The sequence below is a fragment of the Talpa europaea genome (genome assembly GCF_964194135.1).
Source record: "Talpa europaea genome assembly, chromosome: 5".
Classification (NCBI taxonomy): domain Eukaryota; kingdom Metazoa; phylum Chordata; class Mammalia; order Eulipotyphla; family Talpidae; genus Talpa; species Talpa europaea.
In genome coordinates, this window is record NC_140071.1 from 100,843,458 (window position 1) to 100,855,871 (window position 12,414).

A 12,414-nucleotide genomic window follows, 5' to 3' on the forward strand; every position below is an offset into this window, starting at 1 on the left:
ACATGCAAAAAGCATTCTCCTTATTTTCATGAATACAATTAAAACAAACAGAATAGAGCAAATGAATTAAACAAAAAATACAATGAGTAAATGAGTAAATGAATAAATAAAAATGTAAACGAGATTTCTAAAGGAGCACTTGGTGAGTGGACTCCCATATTGCCCACAAACGAGGACACAACAGCGCACACTGAAAACTCGGATTCTATCTTTAAGATGTTTAAAAACAACTACTCTTGAAATTCCAAGTACATGTAAACAAAACTTTAAATTGTCAAATGCCTGAGGTTAACCATACTGAATGTTGGCTCCAGTCTCTCCAAGGCACCAGCAGCTGACTCCCCTCAGTGGGTTCCAGGCACTTAGAACGGGCTCCCCTCTGCTGCCCAGTCAGGCACCTCTGACACCCGTCCACGTGCAGTATCTAACCGCTGCATTCCTGCCTTGTTTACTCCCCAAGGGGGAGGGAAATGAATAGTCAGGTGCGACCCAGCAGGGGGAGTGGGTGAGCTGGCCCCAGGGCAGCCCGAATATGTCCTTGGTGTGGGTGTGGGGTAATTTGGGTGGGAACAGCGTGGCGGCTACCACGAAGCCTCCTGCGCCTAGTTGGTGGGGTGTGTGCAGAAAGACCAGGGATAAATAGGAGGCGTCCCCCTCCCAGCTACACTCACCGAACAGGCTGGCCACCCGCCCTGGATGTTTGCCTGCCCTGTAGCCAGAGTGCCAGCCCGAGGAGTAGTTTCGCTTCCTTCTGGCTCGGGGATTAGTTTCCAGGCACCTCGTCAGGGGTCGGTGGCCCGGGAAAGGGGTGCAAGGGGTGGCGGGATTCTTGTCTAGGGGCTGCAGAGCCCCGCACAGCGAGGTTGATGGACACGGCCGCCCCGGGCAGCGGCTCCAACTCCCTGTCGCTGCTCCTGGCCCTCGCCCTGGGTAAGTGGCCGCGCCGGGCACTGGAGACCCAGGACGAAAGTCTGGGGTGGAGTCTCAGGGTGGGCGCCCCCTGATCTGCCCTGGCAATTATACCCGAGGGTGCACTGGGGCTGGCAGGGGAGGTTGGGGAACTTGGCGACGGGAAAGCGCGAGGTTGAGAGGCCGGCAGGAGGGCACCTGGGGCTGCACCTGTCGGAGTGTGGGGCGGTGCGAGGGCGGAAGGGATCCTCGGGCCCAGCGCTGGTGCAGACGCCGCGGGCGCGGAACGTGGGGGCGCCCGACGCAGGTGCGCTCTGGGCGGCGGGGGGCGCTGTGTGCTCCAGTGAGGAGTAGCAGGAGGGAAATTCACCAAAGAAGGAGCGGGGCAGACTGGACTTGGAGCATTTCCCTAGGCTTTTCCTCAGGAGGCAGAGGAAAAGGAACTCTTTGGTTTAAAATTCGGGCCTGGAGTGCGGAGCAACGCGGAGAGCTATTTGCCTGGTGTGTGGGTGCTGGGTGTGTGTGAGGTGTGTGTGTGAGAGAGGTGGGTGGGGGACCCCTGCAGAAATGAGCACTGCCCGTCGCCTGGGAATTAATTGTTCTGTTAATTTCTGGGGCAGTTGGGAGGAGCGTGAGGATAAAACACGATTCAATTTTGAGACCCTAATCTCCTATTGCTGATAGGGAAAAAAAGGAAACAGAAATGACATGTTTTACTGAGGGCACTGTCCATGGCATACTCAGATGTTTTACTTGAATGTATTATTTCCTATTTTAAGGGGAAATGCTGGAGAGGAAAACTTTCCTTCACCTTGAAGGTTAAGTGAAGCCTTAGTTAAGGACCACTGGCTGTATATACACACCTGGTTTGAGGGAAGAGTGTTCCGTGGGGGAAGTGCTGGAATCCCAGATAGGGCTTGAGGGGGTAGAGACTCATCTCACCTCCTTGGGAGTCAGTACTGGCAGAGGAGACTGAAACCCCAGGTGCTGGGGAAAGTTTATGCAGCTGGATGCAAGGCTCCAGTCATTTTGAGGGCAGTGAAGGAAGGGAAATCAGTTATATTTTGTAGTAGTAACTGGGATAAAGGTTACGGGCACATGTACTGGGACTGTTAATGTAGAAGAAAAGTGTCTCCTAAGCTGAAGTGTCTATGTGCTGGCCTCCTACCTTCAAACCTGGTAGAGGGTGGGATTTCTCTTATGGAGGGACAAGAGATGGAATATAAATGGAAATTTATATTTGTCCTTGGAGTAAAAAAAAGGGTAATTTAACAAATCAGCAGAAAGAAGTCAGTAACAATTTAGGGTAGAGTGGGTGAGGTGGAGACTAAAGAGGAGCAATGGATCTGTGATTTGGGCCTAGAAAGAGTAATAATGCTTTTATCAGCATCATTTGGATGAAACTGATGTTCTCTTGCTTGACCTTGTCGATTGGTCCCACAGATTATTTACCGAGAATCTGCAACAGTGGGCCGCATGCTGGAGGGTGTGGGGATGGGGGTCGGAAGAGGACTCGAGAGATTCGTAAGACATGATTCCTAAGCCATGGTGTTTGCCTTAAAGGATGTTATGTTGAATTGGGGGGCTGTCAGACTAAGGGCTATGAAACAGTAAGAGAAACATACATGAAACCAGAGAGCTCTAGTCATGAAAAGGGAGAGCTCAACAGTGAGGGACAGATAGCCAGTGTGGAAAAGCTACTTGGAGGACATGAGTGATGCCTAGAAGCTTGGATGAGATTCGAAATAGGGAAGAGAGAGGAATGATAGACAAGGACAAAACAGTTAGTAAAGATTTGGTGATGAGAATGAGGAAGCTTGACTGGAGAGAGAGGCAAGCAGCCTGCCAGAAAGTAGAATTTATGAGGGGTAAACATTCTGAAGAGCCAGAATAAAACCAGATTAAAATACCTGGACACAAATCACTAAACAGTTGAACACACACCATCACAGAGCTTGAATACCAAAGTGACGTAATGTGAACAATGATGTAAAGAGATAAATGTGGCAGCGGGGTACAGTGCAGGAAAGGAGGTGGCTGTGTGCCCGAAGATCTGTTTGTCTCATTGGTCTAATTCAGGCCTAGATTAGGATGACGTGTCAACAGGAATGTTACAGTCGAGGTGATTTTTCCAGGTTGTTGGATATTCTTCCTGTTACTATCAAAATCTTTTAAGAGGGAGAAATAAAAAACCTACCAAACACTAAACCGGTGCTGTTGTACAGTCAAAGTAACATAAATGTACAACTGCAGGTTGAATGTTTGATTTAGGAAATTGAAAAAATTCCACTCCTTGTAAATTGCCAAGGATGTGATTTGTTAGTCCCAGTGTTGTTTCCATAAAGTGGTCCTTTCTCTCATATCAACTTTACGTTTATGTTTCATTCTTAATTGACGTCACATGTCATTTTATTAACTTTTTTGAAAGAATTTGAGCAAGGAGCCATGGGATGCACTAGCATGTATATGTGTGTTTGTGTGTGCATGTGTGTGTGTGACAATGGAAAGTGTCTTGGAAATTGACACTAAGCAGACGTGAGGCATGACCCAGTTCTGCCAACTCCATGACTCTGAGATGTCTGTAATCTACAACTTTCTGGGCACTCTTTTTCTTACTTCTAAAATTAAGGATCTGCTTTATTTTTATTTTTTAAAGCTTTTTATTTTATTTTTTTAAAGATTTATTTATGCATACAAGAACTGGGGTACAGGCCAGAGGTGTGGGGGGGTGAGAGGATTCACCAGAGATAGAGTGGGGAACAGAACAGGCAAACTGACTGAAATACATTGCTGAGGGGAGCAGCGGGCAAGTCAGGAGAGGTTTGCTGCGCCATGTCGGTATTTCCCTGGCCAGGGACCGAACTCATGGTTCAGTGGCTTCAGATAGCTTCATAGGTTGTGTCTCAACCCCTTGCACCACCGGGGAGGCCCTTAAGGATCTGCTTTAAATGAAACCAAGATTCTTATCAACGTGATATTCCACTGATCATTATCCAACATTTCTATTGGGAAATTTAAAGGATAAATATATTTTTGTCAAACTTTGTTTTAAGTTTTTAATGAAGTGACAGTGGTTTACAACATTATATAGGTTTCAGGTGCATACTATTATAAATGAACATCTGTATGCACTACATTATATTCATCACTAAAAGTCTAATTCCTTCGCTTACTGTATAATTGACTCCTTTTACTTTATTTACCTATTACACTTCCCCATTCCCATCTGTTAATCATTATTTTGTTCCTGTAGTCTAAAAGTTTATTTGCATTTTTTTCATTCATTCATTTTTAAAATCTATTGTGTACAATGTTTTTCTCCATCTGGCTTATTTCACTGAACATTATCCCCTTCAGCTCCATCTATCTGTTGCAAATAGCAAGATTTCATCCTTCTTTATAGCTGACTAGTATTCCATTGTATGTGTGTGTGTGTGTGTGTGATATTTTCTTTATCCAATTGTTGGTGATGGGCATTTAGATTGTTTCAATTTTGACTACTGTGAATAATGCTTCAGTGACCGTGAGGGTGCATATGTCTGATGGAATTCTTTGGATAAATAATCAGAAGTAGGATATCTGGATTGCATGGAATTTTTACTTTTAATTTTTTGAGGAATTTCCACACTGTTTTCCATAATGGCCATACCAATTTACATTCCTACCAGCTTCTTTTCTATTCACACCCTAAGAATATGATGCATTAAAATTTAACTTCCACTGACTTTGTAATGAGATCTTTCATGGAAAGTTTATCATATCAGAGACAATCATGGATAGTTGTTTCTATGAGAAAGTGGTGAAAAGGCAATAATTGTGTTTAAAGTATTTTTATCTTGAAGAAATTAGATTCTTCTCTTTTTGTTCTGGTTTTTCATTCCTCCCTCTCATCCAATTGCTAAATAAAACTAAGGCCCAAACATAACTGTTGAAAAAATTTAAAAATATTTCTTTTAAAAAATGAGTATAAAGGTTAAAAATAGATTGCTTCCTATTAAAATCTAAAGCATTAATGTTTATTAATTAATTAGTTAATTAAATGGAGGTAATATCGACTTACATTATGGCTGGTATTTTGGAAGTATAGGAAATTAGTATTTGTAAGTTGACTAAAAGTTCTGCTTGAGAATATGAATGTGCCATGAGGTCATATTTGGCTTTCAAGTTATAAAGCAGGTAAATAGCAAGTAAAATTCCATGGAATAAATTAAGTAACTAAAGCCTAAAATGCTAAAAATTTGGGAGGCTACCTCTTCAGTAGTATTTTTAGCTTATAAGGGCATTAAGAGTTTTTTTCTTCTTTAAAAGTTCTAGATTATACAGGCCACACTTGCATATTAACAAGTGTCACTAGCCAATTTTTGCTATTACTCCATTCTCAGTTGTGTGGAAATTCCCAGATCTGGAAGACTCCAATATTGTAGGTAGGCTTTTCTGTGTCTTCACTGAAGGTGCCTCTACTAATGCCTGGCCTGTCAATGTCTGTGCCCAAGTTGAAGACCCTCAGGATGGAAGGGTAGAGAGTACCTGTGTCTCTCCCAGGGGCTCAGTCCTCTGTCTCTGCCCCATCTCTGCTGACACTATTTACCCTATGTCTGTAGAGCCAGGTGGGAACATTCTTTTTTTTTTTCCTCACCCTTTTATTGTAGATAGTTCATGTCAGGACATAGACATGATTGTCACTGGTAGGCTGGGAAAGGAGACAGTCAACAGGACAGGCATTAAGCTGTACCTGGAGTTACCCTCTGATGCAGGAACTATGCTTGTGAGCTTCTTTATTGGGATAAGTGTCTTCCCAAGAGTCTTCAGACAAGCTAGTATCCAGCCTGCATGCAGTTTAGGATTAAACCGTGATCTATATTCTCTTTCAGAATTGCTAAGACAGACCCCAGGATCCATACAGAATTTGTAGACTAGATGAACAGAAATTATCTAATATAGAATTTAAGAGGAAAGCAATCTGATTAAAATGAGTGTGCTCATTTTAGGTTTCCCAGGCATATCTGTATCTTAAAAAAGGAATCTTGGTAGTTCAAATGAATTGCTAATTGCTAGACTGAAAGAAATAGAAGAGAATTTTTTTAGAAGATTGAAGAGGGATGGGATATTTAAGTTTAATTCATACAAATTAGGCAATAGCTTTGCTACAAATTCAAGTCAAATAGCCATAAAGTACTTTTGTTCAGACTTGACATTTTTTATATGTAATGTATTATTTATCTGATTGGTAAACCAAAGGCATTGCTTACCAAACAGTGACCAAAAGTATAACAATATTTGTACCCAGTCTTTTTATTTCAAGTGCCAATTGGTTGTATAACAGGATGCATTACTAATACATTATTTCCCTCTTTGCAAAATCATGGATTTATTCCTCCATTTAGGCTTATTTAATTTTAGGAGTTGCATGGTACATGGCAGGAGTCCAAAATATATTAGTTAAATGAATGAATGAATGAATGCAAGTGACTATTAGTGACAATGTCCAGTTATTTAAAAAAAAAAAACCAACACAGCAGATTCAGTAAACATTTTATTTCTTTTTTTTTGTAAAACATACCCACAGTTCAAAGATATTATAGGACATGTGTCTTCATATCTTTGTACATGGTACTTGCTTCCAGAAGTTTTAGACTATCTTTCATAAAAGAAATTTTGGTTTGCAAGTAGTAAGTCTACATTTTCCTTTTATCTTCTCTGTTGGGGATTTAGAACTGCTTCTTCTCTCCATCTGTTTGGTTCTAGGGCAGATCTCATCAGTCGAAATATAGGCATTTAAAAATAAAGGTTTAAGGGAGGAGGGAAGGGCATCAGACTCTCTAAGGCTTCAATTAAGGAAAACCTTTGAATTCTTGCAGATGTGAGGTGATTTGCTTTTTTATTTGACTATAACTTTTCCATCACACATGCCTTTCATTAGCTGCAAGTAACCATGTTGTATTCAGGGATTTCTGATTAGTTAAGTAGAACTGATACTTTGGTGGCTCCTGTAGAAGCTGAAACAGATCTGTTATGGATACTTACTGTAGTCTTCGTTAGCATTGATGATTTCCCAAACTAATCTATATTATATATACATATTTCATAGCTAGAAATTGTCTGGATTTCTTTATGGTTAGTCCACACCTTTCCAGAATATCAGTACCCAAGTAGCAAGACTGAGAAATCATCATCAGAGCTGAATGAGGCACCTTCATGAGAGCCAGATGTGACTTGTTTAGGACCACCCTTACATCGATATGCCATTCTGAGCTGCTGACATCGACTGGTCCAATCTTCTAGGATGACTGGCACAAGATGTTGCTATGTACTCAGATACCTGCTTGATCTTTACCATGAAACCCCAACATAATGCCACTTTACATTTTAGCGTCTTTTACAACTGCAAAAGCAATTTCATATCATTATCTCATTTGATCTTTACACTAAAATTAACAGCAGGAAAGTTTGTATTATGCATGCCAAGCACTATCCAAAGTATGTAATAACTCATTTCATACACATAACTCTACTCACTGAACATATAAGCTAGACAGTAGTGTGAGATATTATGAAATGAAATGCCAAATCATTAAGTAACTTGTCTAAGCTCTGGCTTTATGAGCATGAACTATGAGGGTGAGGTGACAGTGCCCACATCATAGATAAGAATTTGTTGTAGGATGAGGTAGACAGTGGAAAGTAGGACATGAAAGTGTAGTGTGATGATGTATCTTTGCATTAAGAGGAAAAAACAGCACTAGAACCCTTTTTTTCTGACTTACTTAAAAAGTATTTAAGTTCATTTTAGCTATCCCCTATCATCTTGCTCTCCCTGCTGCCTATGCATACATCTGCGGCATCTCTGGCCCCGGTTATGTCTCAGATTCTTGGACCCCTTCATCCTAGCCAGGAGCCCCTGCCTACTCATATCCCACACCCAGGCCAGCCCAGCTAGTGGTGAACAATCAGTATTAGTAAGCCCAGAGTTTACTTTGGTTGGTGCCTAGTGTTACTTTGGTTGTCTACATCTGACCTTATCCTTTAGTAATTCTGAATGTGTGGGTGATCCTGCACTTCTCTAGACTGCTTGCTCTATGGCATTAAAGGATGCTCCTTAGGCTAGATGGGGTGGGGGGTGACATTGCTTTATATTTCCCCCTGATTGGACCCAGAGGTCTGTTACTGCTGTGGTCAGTCAAAAGGGCATATCCTGAAAAGGTCTGATGTGGTCAGTCTTGCAGACCTGAGTTGGAGCATCAAGGCATACATTTCTGGGCTAGTGATGCTTCAAATCCCTACTCATGGGCAAATCTTTTAAACCCACTTGGCCTCAGCTTCCTTATCTATAAAAAAAACTGATAGCAATAGAACCAAGGCTACTATGTGGATTAAGAGAGTTATTGCATAAAGCACTTAAAATACCTGGGGCATATTAAGTTCTGACATCTTATAAGCATCATGCAATATTAAGTATCATGATATTATAATAGGTAATTGGAAAATATAGAGGAAATCATTAATTATGACAGGTACCTTTTTAATTTGACTCTCAGTACTGCCTGAGTGTAATCAGGTTCCACCAATTGATGGGAAAACTTTCTTTTGATTTTATTTCACATATTCCTATTTCCACTATCTATAAAGTAAAAGAAACAATAGTTAAAAATTATCAAAAATGCTTATTTTTACTGACTTTGTCAAAAGGAACATATATAAAAAAATCCTGCAAATGTAAACTGAATATTTTCTTTCTAAAACAAAATGTCTCTCTAGATTCTTCTTCACTTGACGATTTTTATCCTATTTTTATGTAATAAAAAGTTTTACAGCACTTGTCTGGGATAGATATCAAAACCCAGTAACATAAGGTGAATCAGACAAAAATGTCAGCCTGCATTAGCAGAGAAAAATGAAATATTTAGAAGGTAATTTTAATATTTATGTAATTCATCAAAATGGGGTTATTTCACATATTTGGCTTAACAAATCTTAATTAAAAAGAAGTAAAACTGGGCCTCTCTCATGGCACAAGGGGTTAATGTGGTGGCACCGCATTATGAAGCAATCCTCAGCCTCTGCAGCACGAGTTCGATCCCCAGCCGGCCAGGGAGCAACCCACATGGCACGGCAGACCTCTCCTGTCTCACCCGCTGCTCCCCGCAGCAGTGTATTTCAGTCAGTCTGCCTGTTCTGTTCCCCACTCTGTCTCTGGTGAATCCTCTCACCACCTCTCCACACCTCTGGCCTGTACCCTAGCTCTTGTATGCATAAATAAATCTTCAAAAAAAAAAAAAAGAAGTAAAACTGTCACTTTGGAAGAATGAGTGATGACACAATGTTAAATGTCATTTCTAAATAGCAAAAAATGGACAAAAATTACTTTAGAAAAGTTTCCTTAGGACAGATTTTTTTTTCCAGATTTTAAAAACTAGACAGGCCTCTATTAGTATTGTTTCATAATAATTGCCTTGTAACATTGAGAAAGTTACTTTATCTCCCTGTACCTCATTCTATTATTTATAGAATGATAATAATAACAGTACCTATCATCTAAGTATACAGAATTCTTTTGAGGATAAATTGAGATAATGCAGAAAAGATTATAGTTAATAAGTGTTCCATATATTATTTACATTCTCAACTTCATGATATCTTTTTAAATATTTCATAGGTAGGATCTAAAAAAGAGAAATAGAATAATTGTGTTCATTAAGCCAACTGGAGAGTTAGTGTTTGCACTTTGGTCAAAAGAAATTGTTGTAATATTCACCATTGGAAGCAAGCAAAGGAAAAAAAGCAAGAATCTACTCCATCATAACCATGCTTTTAGCAGTACTCTAAACACTCTAAACAGTTCTATTGGAAGGTGAGTTCTATTATGGCAGGGATTTTTGAGTGTTTTATTCACAGTTATATTTTCAGTGCTTGTACATAGTAGATGCTCAATAAATATTTATTCAATGAATGAATCATAGCTCAGGAAAGCCTCTTATACCAGGCACTTCTCCTACTGCATCACAAAGGTCTTGATGTAAATTTGTCAGTTTCATCAGATTTGTGTGTGCCTGCCCACCCCTCTGTAGCTTCTTTCAAACATAAGCACACTTCACCTTCCCCAACACCTCTTTGTATTCCATTTTTGGATTTGCTAACAATGACTTGTTTTATAGCTTCTTGATGAAAATGCAGCTATGGCTGGTTTTGCTGAGTAGGCTGACGGTTTGCTTATGAAATTTAGGTATGATTGCCACCATCAGCAAAACATGAACTTATCCAAAAGCATGGTCTTTTACCCATGGCACAAACTTGGTAGCTTGTTGAAAAGTTCTATCTTTATTTTTAAAATATGTAATAATGAGAAAACTGCTAATAAGTTTTTTTTTGCTATTTTACAGTGTGACCAGTACTATTATAAAGTTGTCTAATATTGTGTTTACCATTAGAAAGACTTGTTTAAAGTATAGTCATTGTCTTTCTAAAAAGCATTTATACTATAATACATAAAAATATTAATTACTAATGAAACATTTTACTAAATAGTTCTATATTTAACAAAGTTTAAATTACACAGTGCAGACTAGATAGGAAATCAAAGAAGGAAAACTTATTTTGGGATGGAGTGATTGGAAAAAATTCACCAAGAAATATACACTTGAGTTAGTGTTTCCATGATGGTGGTAGGCCCATTTCCCCTCCATTTTATAGAAGATGGGCTGATAAATAATTATCACTGCTTTGTGCATAGAGAATAATAATATTCAAATTCCTAAAACAGTGTTAATTATGCATGGTACTGGGAGAAATATTTCCTGGTTAAGGACTCATTACCAGAATGAGGACCTTAGCAGGATTCTGAGTTCTTAATGCAATGCCACCTTTGCAGGATTTCCTAGGAACTGGGGTCAGAAGTCTTACAATTTAGATAAATTCCTGCTTTTTTACATTTTAAGATTCCACTTTGAAAATTTATATGGCCTCCTACCTAAGGAAATTGTGCTTAAAGAGTACAAAAATATTAAGCCCATTTTCTTGCATATCTTATAGACTGAATCAAGAACTGTCTCAGCCTTTCTTAAGTCCAGATTAGGGGCTGACTTACATAGTTTGTTTCATGGTTCTTTTCCCTGGTCTCCAACCAGATACTGCTAAACTTTCTAGGGCTGGGGATGGTTCATAATCAGGATGTAGCCCCTGGCCTATCTGTGTAGTAATAACTCATGGAGGAAGAAACTAATTCAAAAGGAAAAATTCAAGAACACTGACTCAATGTCACATAGCCCTTATGGAGGGGAAACCATAAGGGAATGAACTTATTCTTCTCTCTGAAACCTCCACTTATTCTATCGAAGCTCCATTTTTTAACATTAAAAACATCATTTCGTCCCTAACTCATGTCACAGGGCCTCCTTTGGGAGTGCAATAATAATGGATCAGGTAGCTGTCATGGGATTTTTCAATTGGAGAATAATACAGGGATTGCAGTGATTTTAAGATTGATCTGAGTGTGCAAAATGGATCAAAAGAAAAGAAACTAATATAATAAGAGACAAGTAAAGGGGAAGTTGCTATTAACTAGTCTGGATCAGGCAATGGAAAGAAAAATAAATAAATAAATATTTCTCAGCAAGAGTTTATAGGATATCATGACAAATTGTGAGTAGGCAAGGAAGAAGAAAGAAGTACTGAGGTTGTGTCCAAGACTGCTAACCTGAGAGAGAAGTAGAATTAATGGTATTAGGAAAAAGAACCATGAAATGATTTTATGAGTAGAATTTACAAACATATGGAAATTAGGAAGTTGATTTTGGATTATAGCAGTGGAACCAATATCTATTCTCCCAAGGAATGTACTGATTATTGGGTTTTTCTTCAGGGCTACTAAAATCTGGTTGATATATCCCTACAGATCTCATTCTTAAACATCTTTTGGGAGAAGAAACAAATGTACCTAACAGAATAATTGCAAATAATTAAGTATAACTTTGTAGGAGGTAGAGCTCACCCCCTTTGAGAGTATGTTGAACTTAGTGGCTTGCTTCCACTAGAATAGAACATAAAAAGGAAAAAAAAAAAAGACAAATAGTACAAAGTGTAAAATCTGGCAGATGCTATCATCATCTTGAATTCAGGGTTAACATCACAATGATGCCAATAGATATTGTGTCTCTCTCACAGGGAGTACTTATCTGTAGAGTTTGTCCTAAAACTCATAATCCCTGTTGGTCATAATGAAAACATCAAACAAATCTAACATTGAAGGACATTTTACAGAACACCTGACCAGTACTCACCAAATTTATCCAGATTAGGGGTTGACCTGAGTAGTTTGTTTCATGGTCCTTTTATATAAGGAACAACTGAAAAATTCCCATTGACCTGAAGAAACTAAGAATTTTGACACAGGACAAAAAAAGACACTAGTGGAAAATTGATGAAATCAGAATAAAATCTTGAGTTCAGAAGATAGTAATATATGAATGTTGGCTTTTAGTTTTTTTTTTTTTAAAGATTTATTTATTTATT

General features: G+C 39.1%; 1 protein-coding gene across 1 annotated transcript in view; it reads left to right on the forward strand.

Moving 5' to 3' along the window:
- Nucleotides 1–866: 866 nt before the first annotated feature.
- Nucleotides 867–12,414, forward strand: part of BTC (betacellulin) — a gene marked incomplete at both ends in the record, with an annotated part of 45,392 nt that continues 33,844 nt past the window's right edge. Inside the window, one exon of the mRNA XM_084232980.1 lies at nucleotides 867–930. Within this exon, the coding sequence (XP_084089106.1) occupies nucleotides 867–930 (64 nt within the window). The remainder of the gene's footprint in view (nucleotides 931–12,414) is intronic.